General features: G+C 39.5%; 1 protein-coding gene across 3 annotated transcripts in view; it reads right to left on the bottom strand.

Annotated features, from left to right (window-relative positions):
- LOC126191977 (exocyst complex component 8) overlaps positions 1-15869 on the bottom strand; it is a 124182-nt gene that overhangs the window by 61784 nt on the left and 46529 nt on the right. For all 3 annotated transcript variants that reach the window (XM_049932568.1, XM_049932569.1, XM_049932570.1), the window contains 3 exons: positions 12241-12382; positions 10821-11010; positions 1147-1291 (listed from right to left, as the gene is read on the bottom strand). In XM_049932568.1, the coding sequence (XP_049788525.1) occupies positions 1147-1291; positions 10821-11010; positions 12241-12382 (477 nt within the window). The remainder of the gene's footprint in view (positions 1-1146; positions 1292-10820; positions 11011-12240; positions 12383-15869) is intronic.

Genomic DNA, 15869 nt, shown 5'->3' with positions numbered 1-15869 from the left:
AAGATTACAGTACAATGATTACAGTATCTTGTGTGGCCTGTTTTAACTACAATACAGTTCTTCAACACTGCATAAAAGTGATGGTAGAGGTGTTTGATGTCACCTTGGGAAGAGATATTCCACACTAATTCTACTTGTAACAGCAGTTGGTCAACAGATGTTGCAAGTAATACAGATTGCATCAGATGCTATGCCACAGTGTCACAGACACGTTCAGTGGTTAGGTGTGATAGTCATGCCAGTCAGGGAAGTTGGTGAACACTATGATAAAATGCTAAGTGTGTGCATTAACAGAATCCTGCTAGGAGAGCAGCTCTTCCTAACATCATAGAAGTGGTCACAGAATGGGCTTTATAACATACTGGATGTATCCTGCATTGTTCGGTGCTTCCTCCACAAATACCTAAGATGGTCACTGCAAACTATGGGTTCTTGGATCTACAATTTGCTGCCTGCCACCGTCCAATAGTTCTCACCTTAATATTTGGTGCTGCTCTCAAAATCAGTGGCACCAAGACAGAATTGGACTCATTACCATGTACAAATTGTGCATCATTCATTTTTCCGGATGTGCCTTGGATATCATTAGATGCGGACTGCACAGTGATATGCTGTGAAGTCACTAATGGCTTTTCATCTGACATGATAAGTCCAGAAATCAATCTATATGTACTCCACTGCCAGTCAGAAAAGGGACAATAGACTACTGGCACAAGAAAACCAACAGATATTTAAACGATGGAAAATCCAGGATGGCATGTAACAATACCAGAGAAGGAAAGTTGCTACTCACAATATAGCGGAGATGTTGAGTCGCGACAGGCACAACAAAAAGATTCAGTGTGGTTTCTGTTCTCTGAAACTGCAGACGAGTGTGCAAGTTGCGTTTGCGTGAGTGTGTGTGCGTGCATGTGTATGTGTGTCTACTGCTGACAAAGGCCTTAATGGCTGAAAGCTATAATTGTGTGAATCTTTTTGTTGTGCCTATTGCGGCTCAACATCTCCACTATATGGTGAGTAGCAACTTTCCTTCTCTGGTATTGCAACAGATATTTAAACATGGTTTGACTAGAATTGGTTTTGAAACTGAATCTTTCAAATAAGAGAAGTAGTGTAAAATTTTTTATTGTAGTATTAACCACTTACCTGAGTAGAACATGATAACTTGTTTAGCAATCTAACTGCTCTCCTTGCAGCTCTCAGTCCTCCTTGCAACGATTTGTCAGGTGAAACAGTCAGTTCCTTTGTCAACACATCAGTCAATGCTTTCACGCGAGTTTCTACCTTTCGCCTATAATATAAACAGACAATAGACATTAACACAGACAAGCCTTTATTTATGTACCTAGTTAAAGATAACCTATAGGCTTTATGATACTGTTAACAATAAAAATGCACTGATAAGCTCGTGGTTAGGCGGGAAAAAAAAGACAGAAAAAAAAAGAAAAATATGACATAGCTAATATGCCAGTCTCTTAAGTTTAAAAATAATGACAACATTATGAAAAAGATAGGCTAATATAACAATGAAAAATATCAATTTTTGACAAAATAAATTAGTTGTATGGATAAAAAAAAGAAAGACTGTTACTCACCTTATAATGGAGATGTTGAGTCGCAGACATGCACAACAGAAAGACTGCTAAACAGGTGAGCTTTTGACCAAGAGGTCTTCTTCTACGTAGAAAACACACACACGTTCCCGGAAGCACAACTCACACATACAAAACTGTCTCTGGTCACAGACCAGACAGAGAATGTGGCCATGTGTGTGTGAATTGTGCTTGCGTGAATGTGTGTGAGTTTCTATGTTAGAAGAAAGCCTTTTGGCTGAAAGCTCACTTGTTCAGCAGTTTTTTTGTTGTGCCTGTCTTGACACATCTCCACTACATGGTGGGTAGCAATCTATCCTTTTCCAACCTGGATTTTCCATTATTTGATTAAGTTTAAAAATAGCTTGACATGTTTTCCACCACTTGTTATAGGTATCAGAAGGGGATATTACTGATATTCCCACAACTTTCTACATAATTATTTCTGCTAAAACATGCACAGTAATATACACTATTGACTATTAAAATAGCAACAGCTTGAAGATCGTCACATTGACATAAGTATATTAGATGAATGACTATGCAAACTGCACAAAATATGAAAAAGTAACTCCTTCTACATTCTATAGTTATGAAAAATTTATGCATCAGATTCCTCATTCAGGAAATACAGTTTAATATTTTTGTTGTTTGTGGGATCATATTAAGCCTCGTGTAAGGAGGAGAAACGTCTACCAGCACACATCAGAATTTGACAATGCCAGGCTCATCATCTATTGTAAACATAATTTATCATTTCACAATACTGCTAATCATGTTGCTCAGGGTCCCACTATTATTATTCAGATATGGAATCAAAGGATACAGGAGGGCCATAATCGATTATATGCACTATCTCAGTGGCCCCAAGAGGCTAGCACCCAATAAGTCAGACATACTGTTTGCTCAGACCGGGCAGGACATGTGCATACATTGAATCAGGAAAGGGGTTTATTTGCAGTAAAAGAGATTAAAGTCAAGTATGCACACATTATACAGAAGAGAAAGAGTTAAAAAGAGTTGCTCAAACTGTATACAAACAATTTTTATACACTGTATGGCCCATAAGGGAAGGTGGACTAGTCTGAATTTTCAGTAAGCTTCACATTATAACTGGTAAAAGCATAAATTTTAGTCTGCAATTAAGAAACATTCAACAAATACCAATGTAAGGATAAAGTATACAGATGACCCAAAACATTATGACCACTTACTTAACAATGCATTGGCCCATCTTTGGAATGCAACATAGCGGAGATTCTGTATGGAATGGATTCAACAAAGCCTTGGCAGGTTTCCAGAGTAATGTGGCACCAGATGTTTACACACAGGTCATGAAATTCTTGTAAATGACAGGTCGGGGGTTTGTGGGTAGGGACATGACACCTGATAGCATCACAATGTGTTCCACAGGGTTCAGGTCACACAAATCTGGTGCCACGACACCAATATGAGTTCGCTATGCTCCCCAAACTATTCTGGCATGCTTTTGGCCTTGTGACAAGCAGAGTTATCCTTCGGGAGAATGCCATCACCATCAGGGTAGACATCAAGCATGAAGAGTTGTAAGTGATCTGCAACAATGTTCACGTAGTTCACAGCTGTCATAGTATCTTTTACTACAACCACAGGCTCCATGGAGCCCTGGTGAATGTCCCCTCCCCCATAGAATAATATTGGTCCCACTGGCCTTCACCCATGGCACAGTGCACATTACCAGCATCCGTTCACATAGTTGAGGATGTATCTGGATGCAACAATGTGATTCACTCTATCAGGTTACATGTCTGCATTGGTCCACGGCCCAGTCTTGATGGTCTCATGCCAACTGCAAACTTAACTCGTGATATCATCGGGTCAACTTGGGAACATGTAGGTGTCATCTGCTGCACAGCCATATGTTCAACAATGTGCACAAAACAGTGTCTTCCAAAACACATGTGCTGGCACCAATTCTGTACTCCGTTGTCAGGTATGTCATAAAATGATGCCAATCTTGATTTACAGGGTGGGCAAGTCTCTGACCTTCCATACTACGAAGTGTGAACGTCCGTCTTATCGTCTGCTTGTGATTTTTCTATCCTTCAACCTCTTTCCATAGGTGCTCATGACAGTAACCCCCGAATAGCTAACCAGCTCCATCATTTCTGAGATGCTCATTCCCAGGTTCCGGGCCATAACAATCCCGCCCTTTGTCAAAGTCATCAATCGATTTCCCAACTTGCAGCCCACATCATTCCTAGAAATAATCTTAAGTCATCTCCACTTATATATTTTCCTTACCATATCATTCACCTACAATACTGCCAGGTGGCAGTCAGTCTTGCAGGTGCAGTTATCATAATGTTCTAGCTCATCAGTGTATGACATGTCAGAACAACCATTAAAGTTTGATTTATTACAGCTTACAGAAAATGTTAAAGACTGAACACTATGTAATCATGCCTAAATCACACTTATGCTTTTCATGCTCTCAGACTAACTCAATTAATGTAAAAATGAATCAGTTGTAATGAGCTTTATGTTTCTACGTTAAAGTCATTAAACACAGATTTTTGTCTTCCCATCCTAATTACATGTAGACCCCTCAACCTGGGCACTCGGTGACCTATTCCTCTTGCCCAACCTTCCTTAACCTATCCCTCCTTCCTGTGAAAGGAAATAAAAGTTCTGGATAATTTTTTGTCTCTCTCTTGGGAGGGCCTGGAATTTTGTCTCCTTAAGGTAAGTAACGGGCAGCAGTAAATACTGTTAAGCAGTATGACTGTCAGCAAGAAAAATCTTGCAATGGTTTAGTTCTATTTTCCAAACACAATACACAGTCTTGTGTTGGTAATTACGTTAACTGATTGTTGTCACATGTTTCTTAAAAACTGATTAATGTAAGTATTGAGCAGCAATAAAAAAAATTTACGTCTAGCCCAGACACAGACTGACTGAGGGGAATTTTAATGAATCTTTGCACCAGTAAAAAGAGCTGTTCATCACTGATAAATGTATTTAAATGTGGTCGTACAGGCAACCCTAGTCGGGCATGCTCCATACAGCCACATGAGATTTCTTCGGATCAAATATCCAACAGAATTAATGGAAATGTGACAGAAAACAACCACCATGAACATGTTAAGAATGTAGGCATCTCATATTAATGGGTACGTAATATACCGAATGGAGTTCTGCATATATAGTAGCACTGTAGTCCCTGAATAATTCATGAGAAACGAGACCTCAAACCCAGTCAAGCATATCAAAATCATTACAAAGTTACTTTTCTTTCCAAGGCTGGAGGTTGCTGTTACTTCCCGTATGTAGATATAACCTCAAAATACGCAACAAGTCACCTCTGGATGATGCTACACAACCAACGAAATTGGCAGCTAGACAATCCCCGTGATTTAACACAACACATCACTTTAGCACGTAACATCAACAACGGTTCTTTTAAAGACCAAGGTCCTAGATATTTTGGACCCAGTACTAGAATTTTGCAGATCAAAATAGTGAACGTAAACAGATCTAAATGCAATGGTTTATCAACTCTCAACTTGCAAAATAATGTTGATGTGATCACTATCGCTATCCAAGAAACACTTGCAAATAATGAAGATTAACTAATGACAAGAGTAAAATATCAGGATGTGACTCCTTGGTGCAACTTACCATCCAGCCTATGAGATCGCCATAAATATGCACAGAAAGAAAAGCTTTCTTATTCTCAACAGGAACCTCTAACAATATCCACAGAGAAGTTACAAAAGCTGGAGATTTACATACTGTAAATATCTACAAACTTCCGCAGTTCCATGGCCTTCACACACACACACTTCTATTTACACATATGATTTCAACAGCCATCATGAGTATTGGAAGTATGTCTCCAATGGAGAAGCTTTAATTTCATGGGAAGAAGAACACATTCCCCACCAATTTTTTAATGCCGAGAACCAATTCACATTTAGATCAGCTGCTTGGAGGCAAAGTGCAATTCTGATCTATGTTTTGTATCTTCAAATGATAATCTCCAGCCACTAGCAACCACAGAAACAGTTATGCCTGACTTTCTAAACAATCAGCATCATTTAGTGGTAATGGAAGCGGGCCTGCAGATCTCACTGACAGATTCTAATTCCCGCCCCCTCTGGAACTTCCAGAAAGCAAACTGGTCCGACTTCTCTAACAACCTTCATAAGATCTTGGGATGGATTCCTCCCTTGCACAATAACTATCGAAGATTTGTCGGAGCAGTATTATGCACAGCAGGAGCACATTCCTAGATGGTTGGTGAGAAACTGTATGGGGACTTCCTTACAAATGGAAAACAAGAAATAGCAAACGAAATGTTGCGTAGTCTTGATACCACACGCTGCCAGAAATGGCTGGACACTGCTGAAAAACATGATTTCAATCAAGCAGAAACCTGGGAGGTACAAATCAAATAACATAACACAACAACCACCTCATAAAACTGAACATAGCTGGCTCCACACACTGCTCCAACATTTACACCACACATGGGCAACCGCTGGTGGCCCGTGGACCTGATTCACTTACTTACTTCAGATCGCAGGCTACCTCGTCACAATGGGACAGGAACACTCCTAGTGCTTGAAGTCAAAACTATAGCTTCCATGAAGTCAATGTTGAGGGGGTAACACATTGAGATGAATATCACCCCTTCCCCGGCATGCCATGCCAACAAATTATGCCTAAAAACGTGTTTTTTTTTTAGATTACATTCATTTTGTGTTCACTCATAATTTCTTCTGTGGGCTGGATTGAATCCAATCACGGGCTGAATGTGGCCCGCAGGCCACCTGTTGTCCACCCATGATTGAAATCATCTATTTCCCGACCTCATGCTATACAAGTGAAGTGAGAACGAAGAACTATGATGGTGGAATTTCACATCACAGCCCATATTTTCTCCCATTCACTCTCAATGACATTTCAACAACTTCACAAGACATTCAATAAGCTGAAGCTTCAGGTTTTGGTGGTATACATCCAGAATTCATTCTACAATTTTGCAAATATGCTAAAACATGGTTAGCCTAATTTTTCTCCAACACTGTGCCAACAGGGTCCAGACCATGACTTATGAAGCAAACAAATATCACTGGTATCTTAAAACCAGGTAAACCTAACATCACACCTCAAAGTTATTGTCCTATTGCCCTTCTGATTTACAAATTACTTGAGAGACTCCTATATAAAAGAATGTGTATCAAAATACTTGAAAAAATTCCTGCTGAACAGACTGGATTCTGACCAAACCATAGCTGTGTGACACAATCATGTATTTTCAGTGACAACTTACGTAGAAGCTGGATTCCCAAAACATCTAAAGATCTCTGCTTTATTAATTGATCTGCCTGCAGCTTATGATACTGAGTGGATGCAGGGTGCTCTCTATCAGCTGATCCGTGCAACACCCTGCACAACTTCTTAACAACATATTGACTATCAGTCCATTTCAGGTAATCAGATGCAGTATCACTAGTGAGCAGAAGATTCTCAACAATGACCTACCTACGGCTCAATCTCAGCTCCACCACTGTTTAACTAGTATATTGCCGATAAGCAAGCCACTCCGTCTGGGAATTTTGGTTATGCTGGTGGCTGAGTTATAGCAGATATATTAACAAAAGAAGTAAGTGTAATGGAACAAAATTTTCATAAATGGTCACTTCAAGCGAACCATGACAAAACTGAATGGACTTGCTTTCAACTGAATAATATCCCAGCCAACAGAAAACTGGACATATTTTTTCAGGGTACTCGCCTGGCCCATAACAAACATCCACAGTACCTTGGAGTTATACTTGACAGAATGCTGTCATTTGAAGAGCATTTAACAAAGACTGCAGCTAAACTGAAGTCAAGAAATTATATGGCACAACATGGAGTTCTGAAGCTTTGTTCTTTTGATCATCTGCCCTGGACCTTGTTGACTCAGTAGCAGAATACTGCAGGCCTGCTAAATCAAACAATGTGGATTGTGCCCAATCAAGTCCACTCCAGTATTCTGCCTACCTACCCTGAGCTGAATTCCATCACTTAACCTGAGGAGAAGGAATATCCTTTCGAGGGAATATAAAAAAATCCTCAACAACCAGCAGCTGCCAGTTCATGAGGGCATACTTACGACCTGAAACAACAGACTGCTCCGGCACCCCCACTTATACATCTTTGTAGTATGATGAGAAGAGCATGTGAATTCATGTGCTGAGAGTGGTGGGGGAACATTGTTATAGCAATTCCCAATAAGTTGAATCACCTCTAAGCTTGGCCAAAATAATGGTATAATAATACTTCACCAGAGTTCCATAGCTTTCTTCAAGTCAGCAACAAACCATGGGAGCTTAATCTGCCCCAGAGGGCACCGAGTACACTCAACAGGATCTGGACTAATCATGGGAGACATGATGACCTACTGCACAGGTGGAGAAAGACCACCACTATGAATTGTTTCCAGAATGAGATTACCACTCTGCAGCGGAGTGTGCGCTGATATGAAACTTCCTGGCAGATTAAAACTGTGTGCCCGACCGAGACTCGAACTCGGGACCTTTGCCTTTCGCGGGCAAGTGCTCTACCAACTGAGCTACCGAAGCACGACTCACGCCCGGTACTCACAGCTTTACTTCTGCCAGTACCTCGTCTCCTACCTTCCAAACTTTACAGAAGCTCTCCTGCGAACCATGCAGAACTAGCACTCCTGAAAGAAAGGATATTGCGGAGACATGGCTTAGCCACAGCCTGGGGGATGTTTCCAGAATGAGATTACCACTCTGCAGCGGAGTGTGCGCTGATATGAAACTTCCTGGCAGATTAAAACTGTGTGCCCGACCGAGACTCGAACTCGGGACCTTTGCCTTTCGCGGGCAAGTGCTCTACCAACTGAGCTACCGAAGCACGACTCACGCCCGGTACTCACAGCTTTACTTCTGCCAGTACCTCGTCTCCTACCTTCCAAACTTTACAGAAGCTCTCCTCGCAGGAGAGCTTCTGTAAAGTTTGGAAGGTAGGAGACGAGGTACTGGCAGAAGTAAAGCTGTGAGTACCGGGCGTGAGTCGTGCTTCGGTAGCTCAGTTGGTAGAGCACTTGCCCGCGAAAGGCAAAGGTCCCGAGTTCGAGTCTCGGTCGGGCACACAGTTTTAATCTGCCAGGAAGTTTCATATCAGCGCACACTCCGCTGCAGAGTGGTAATCTCATTCTGGAAACATCCCCCAGGCTGTGGCTAAGCCATGTCTCCGCAATATCCTTTCTTTCAGGAGTGCTAGTTCTGCATGGTTCGCAGGAGAGCTTCTGTAAAGTTTGGAAGGTAGGAGACGAGGTACTGGCAGAAGTAAAGCTGTGAGTACCGGGCGTGAGTCGTGCTTCGGTAGCTCAGTTGGTAGAGCACTTGCCCGCGAAAGGCAAAGGTCCCGAGTTCGAGTCTCGGTCGGGCACACAGTTTTAATCTGCCAGGAAGTTTCACTATGAATTGTGTCTGTGGCTTCCCGAGACAGATTGTCAGACACGTTGTTGAAGAGTGTCCCCAAAATTCGTACCCTGGAAACCCTTCAGTCTCCTTGGACACTACAGAAAATGTGATATATTATATAAATAATATGTCTGTAACTTTGTAAAATATGTACTTATTTTGTTTATCCGATATGATGTGTAACTGCCATATGATTAATAATAATAATTTCTAAAATTACGCTGGAGAATGAGAGAGAGAGAGAGAGAGAGAGAGAGAGAGAGAGAGAGAGAGAGAGAGTGTGTGTCCTTCAGTTTTGAAACTTTCAATGCACCTCCAAAGATTATAAACACTAACACAGTTTTTAAATACAACAAACAAGCAAGCACTGAAGATATGTATCCCATTAAAATGATAAAGCTCGCTCACTTTGCAGCTGAGATGTGTGATGGGGAATTGCTATAACAAGGTTCTCCCACCTCCCTCAGCACACGAATTCACATGCTCTTCTCATCATACTACAAAGATGGGTGCTAGGCAAGATGTACAAAGATATGAGTATTCAACTGCTTTGTACAACGGAATACTTTTCAGCTGCAAAAAGAAGCGTGCACTGCTATTAAGGTCATGTTATAAGAATTGCACTATAAATCAATAATGTATTTAGTATTTTGTTTATTTTACCTTTTGATTTTGTTACTGACATTTATCAAAACACCCTTGTGAACTCCACTCAAGGTATTAGTATTTGCAATACAGTATCAACAGCCTCTGAAGTCACAAGACATAGGGACAAGTTTAAAACATAAAATACTGAAACTTCTTTGTGCAGGACATCTGAGTGATGATATTCCCATCTTCTTGTATATTTGCTACAAACTGCAATGTTATGGATTTCGTAAGTAGCTACATTTCCTTCCAATATGATTATATACTGACTCATTACATGTGTCCTTTCAAGGAATGATTTCAATAATACAGACTGCACTTTCAATATTTTGAGACACTTTAACAAGCAGTTGGGGTTGTTTGGAGGAAGAGACCAAACAGCGAGGTCATCGGTCTCATCAGATTAGGGAATGATGGGGAAGGAAGTCGGCCGTGTCCTTTCAAAGGAACCATCCCAGCATTTGCCTGGAGCGATTCGGGGAAATCACGGAAAACCTAAATCAGGATGGCCAGACGCAGGTTTGAACCGTCGTCGTCCTGAATGCGAGTCCAGTGTGCTAACCACTGCGCCACCTCGCTCGGTAACAAGCAGTGTGGGTGTTTCTATCACAAGAACAGGAACAACAGCCTTTCGTAACACTGCTGTGCTGGTCACTAATGGAAAATCTATTTTGTGTAAGACCCTTGAACATAATTCAACGATCAGGCAATGTATTATATTACTTCTAAATGAAGTAATTCAAACACAGAGCGACAAACACAAAGAACAGTTCATTAAAATTATTTGGAGGCTGTGACCACTTTGACAATGCCACCACAGACCAAGAAAAATTTTATTGATTGTGAAAACGGTCACAGAAGCCTACACCTACACAAAGAACAATTGTATGAAGGAAACTGTTGTGTATATAGATATTCAAAGCAACCAAAAAACACACTGTAATTAGAGTTCAGTGTTCAGAGTTCATTCCACATTTACCTTCTACATGCAAGACATCACAACAAAAACAATTTGTTTTAATGCAGCCTTATTATTTATGTAACATGCGCAATACATATAAACAAATTCAACTAAGAACAAGTATGTGTTTACCGGATATCAATAATTACTGCATCACTGCCTCTACCAGAATTTTTGTCCAGAAAATCTCGAGCTCGTTCAAGCAAATTGTAAGCATCTTCAAAATGGCGCTGGGCAATGCATACGTCAAGGTCTTCAGGTACTTCCAAAAGCCAGTCTGGTAGTTCTAGCTCAGGAATACTGTCTTCTGAGTCCTCAAATGCTGAGAAATAAGAATGCATTTTACAGTATAATTAAATGTCGCTGTAATTTGTTTGAGCTATACGTTATGAAATACTGTGACTAACACTAACAAATTATACATGTAACAGAAAAACATAAAAGATTGAAGAGTCAGAGAAAACAAGAAAGTAAGTATTTTTTTGATTGTATACATTTCCTACAATATATGTGTATTGACGCCGCTTTGGTTATAGTTTGGTGCTGGGGCCAACAGAAATATATCAAAAGCACTGTGACAGCTATTCCAGTGCTCAAACTCTCTCCACACACAAAATCATACAAATGTTTGGAAATAGAGAGCTGGTGTGTATAATTAATCTAGAAGAGATTCATTGCTGCCTCGGACTTTCACATTGTCACAAACCACTCACATGAGCTCAACAAGCAATTTTTATATATTTTGTATCACAGATTATAGTAGTGTTTGTTGTTAACTCTTTCAGCAGTTTACAAAAATGAATTACGAATAATAGCAGCAGAGAACTAACAACCATGCTTACCTTTATTTTTTTAATATGACTGGACTTTCTGGCATCTAACTACCCTCCAGACAAATGATAATTATGGTCTAATTCAGTTTTTGCAGATCACTGCTTTGTGCAACACCAGAAGGTTTTGTTATGAAAAATTTGGAGAAATACTTACTTCAAGAGTACGTATGTGATGATGATCACTGCCTTCAAGGAGAACTCATGTGTCTTCTTGATTGCTCACTGTTCGGTTGCAAAATCAAGAATCTGATATAATGTAATCCCCATCAAATTTATAAAGAGCCACATTAGCCTACCCAGAACTTACTGAAGCACCACTACTGCATGGGTTGTTAATTTACTGTCATCACTACAGTGTGTTGCACAGTTTCCACCTGCTTCTGCCATACTGTAGTCAGGTTTGAATGTTAATGAATTTAAGTCAATGTTATGTCCAAATCATCAAACAGCCAAGAAATTTTCTTTCACACAGAGTGGAATATGTATACTTAGCAACACCTTCAACTACACTAGTGCCACCTGCTCATGTCTGGGAACATCCAGGTTAGATCCTCTCAATAATGCCACACGGAGCAGTACATCAATAGTGAGTACATAAAATGAAAAAGACAATCCAGAAGAGAAATTTATTTTCCATTTCCAGTCACACAAAAAATTGTTTCTAGCATTTTGAGACCTCATCTGAAACAAATAAACAAATAAAGCAATGCAGCACTTACGGTTAGTTGACGAGTCAACAGATTCCGATCGTACTGGTTTCACTGGAGATAAGGCACTACCTGTATTTGCAGATTCCCTTTTCTGCTGCTCCTGAGCAAGGCGGGCCTTTTTAGCTTGGTCAAATTTTTCCAGCCATTCTTCCTGAAAGTGTATAGCAATGAATATTTCCTTAATGATGACAAGTCAGAAAAGGTTATTTTCAATGTTTTCACTAACAAAGTTACAAAATCACACATATGAGCAGATATTGGTTATGATACATAAGGCCATAATATTCTGCTCTGTAACAGGAAAAATGGCTTCCAGTTCCAATATTTCTGAAATATTTAGTATTTTCAAATACTAAATATTTCTGAAATATTTAGTATTTTCAAATACTAGCCATGTGCAGTAAATATCACCCTTTAATTTTAATTCTCTTTGAAAAATCTGTAAAAATAATGACACTACATAGTACATAGCAACACATTCACATTGGATGAATGATAGTACTATACTTTCAACCACGGAACCCCCAAATGAGACCAAAAATTTTGCATGTAGCTTTTACAGCACCAACGATCTGATGAAGATTTTAACTACAAGGTGTGCAAAGCAGTCAGCGGTATTAAAGCTCTTTCACTATTTATAAATATTATATTTTGACATTCGTGTCCCTCCTAAGAGTCATCAGGCATATTTTCTCTGATGTTTCGGCAGATATGTGAAATTTTGTTTTCGTTTTCTAGACTAACTTGGGGCACCTCTACCAGATGGGCACATAAAATTTTGCTTTTAAAAATAATTTTGTTTGTCGCTGGAAACAGACCAAAAGTTTCAGTCGACACTGGGTGTTGCCTGAAAGATGTGATGAGTAGTATTTGTTTAGGTTGACTCCAGCTACAGATCACAAAACTGAAATTGCAAATATATGCAGAATCAACCAAGTGCCTGATGACTCCTAGGAGGACACACTGTAAATGTGTAACTCCTGCTATCAACAAAAAATTATACTGGAAAATAGTGTCTGACTGAAACCAGTTATAAAATAAAAAATAATTTTTACAGCAGCTTCATGTGTCCAAAATATCATTTCTACGTTTGATAAGTAGTCCAGATACAAAATGACTTCTAGGCAGTATTGTTTTTACTGAAGAAGTAGTAATTACAAATCTCGAAACTCATTTTTTACACTACAGTTACATATTTAGTAATAATTCAGATGGTGGTAGTAATTTCCCTTCTAATGTTTACTAGAGATGCTACAAAAGGTGGAAATAACACAAACTGCCACAAAATCTTTTTTGTAGTTCTGGACATATGCGTGTTCATCAATGCCCATGTTGTGGACCATATAAAGTGACAGTTGAAAATGTTCTCAGACTTTCAAGTAAATGCTGCATAACAATTATTATAATTAGTACAGCTCCCAGAATGTGTAACATTGTGGCAACACACATTATTCTATATCCTTAATGTATACAAGCAATTGATTGGGTTCATTTTCCAATGTATATCCCAGTAAATGAAAAGAATAAGAATCCAACAAAATGTCGTACAGTGTGCCACGGTACAAGATGATTATTCCAAACTGGCTGGCAATGTAAAAAGACGCAGGTACATGTCAGTATAGAGTTTCTAAAATATGCATAATAACTTTCAATGCTATATACTCAATTCTGAACTTTTATGATTTTTTAAATGCATGTCTGCCCTTGTGACAGACCTCCCATGTAAATTTGAGTCTTAGAGTGTGCGCACCACATTTAAACTTGACACGCGAAGGTTTACCAATTTACAGGTAGTAAAAGCATCATTATGACAGTTTTGTACCGTTCAAATTAAATTTTGTCTACACATAACCAGTTTTTGCAGCATAAACACTAACAACATTTAAGACCTTCAATTATGTAGATTTGTGACACACAGAAACATACAGGCAGAAGTTTTATTACACTGTCAATATGGCAGTGGAAATCATTCAACTCGCCACTACTACCCCAAACAGTCCAGCAAAGAAAATTTCCCTCATATACAACATATGGACAATTGTCAAGAATTGCAAACCCAACTGTGATGTGCTTGTGCACCTCCTACAATATGCTGTGCACTCAGCGATAAAATGAGCAACAGATGACAGGTACTTCAAGCACAACTTGAAATAAATTTCTGGTAGATGCTTGGAGCTGAGAGCATGGTGTGCAACCTCATATACAGCCGAGTTGTTGTTTCCATTTTTTGCACAATATTTTGTTGATTGAGCTAGTTATCTTCTTCAACTGCTGTGAGTTGTGCTGTCATGTGTACTTGCTGCCTGGACTCCAACCATATGGTGAACTATTGTTAGTCCCATGCTGCTGTTTACTGCTGAGTTCAAGTACTAACACTCACTATATCCTTTGACCCACTCTCGGTTTTCAGAGCCCTTGCTAAGATTCCCTGAAAAACACATTCTCTTGGCCTTTGCTATCTCTGGTGGATGTGATGGCAGATAATTTTAATAAACTGAGAACCCGATTTGCCATCACATCCACCAGACCTGGGAAATGTTAACAGAATTTGCATTTCAGGGAATATCATATGCACTGTAAAAAACAAAAGAGTGCCCACTATACCCTTTGACCCTCTCTTGTTTTTCAGAGCCCTTGCTAAGATTCCCCGAAACACACATTCTCTTGGCCTTTCCTATCTCTGGTGGATGTGATAGCAGATAATTTTAATAAACTGAGAACCCGATTTGCCATCACATCCACCAGACCTAGGAAATGTTAACAGAATGTACATTTCAGGGAATATCATATGCACTGTAAAAACAAAAGAGTATCAAAAGGCATAGTGAGCGCTGGTGGTCAAACTCAGTTACAAATAGCAGAGTGGGACAAACAACAGTTCACAGTCTGGTGAATAAACATAAGGATGAACCTCGCAGCGCCTGAAGAAGAAGACTGAGTTGGTCATCAAAATATTGAGTAAAAATGGATATGACAAGGGGAATGCATACCTGGAAGAACATCATCAATCACTTTAAAGTATATACCTTGCCAAGATGGAAGGGGGGGAGGGGGGGGGGGGGAGTTGAGGTCATTGGTCTCCTGCTACAGGCTGAAAATAAAGTTGAAATACTGCATTTTATGGAAGGCTTGGTGATTGAAACTATCATGATGTAAGGCAATATGTTTCTATGTACAGACACAAGTAGGTTCACCAACAAGGATTCATTTACACTGAGGGCAATGATAACAGTTACACCAAACTGTACATTTTCTAGAACAAATTACAAAATGTAAACTGCTCTCAAAACCAGTTTGAATGAGTTCCCCCACTGGGGGTGGAAACTCTCTCAGTGCGCCAAAGTGATGTGTAACTAAATTGAATGTTTAGACTTTTTCAATGCAAGTACCAATGTAGAATGACTAAAGCAATCATAGATGCAATGTTGAGTTATTAAAACAGCCATATTTTGAACTTAATTCAGATCTCTGGAGATGTCAGGATGAATTAACTGTAAGAGACGAGTAAAGCCAAATCCATTCTAAAATAATTAAACCAGGCCTGCAATTTGGTCAGACAACTCCAATGTATACAAAAATTAGATCAATAAATAAAGTTCCTGTAACAAAATATTGATAAATACATGCTTTCCTTGATA

The sequence above is a fragment of the Schistocerca nitens genome, chromosome 1, assembly GCF_023898315.1.
Source record: "Schistocerca nitens isolate TAMUIC-IGC-003100 chromosome 1, iqSchNite1.1, whole genome shotgun sequence".
Classification (NCBI taxonomy): Eukaryota; Metazoa; Arthropoda; class Insecta; order Orthoptera; family Acrididae; genus Schistocerca; species Schistocerca nitens.
This window is presented reverse-complemented; position numbering and strand designations above follow the sequence as displayed.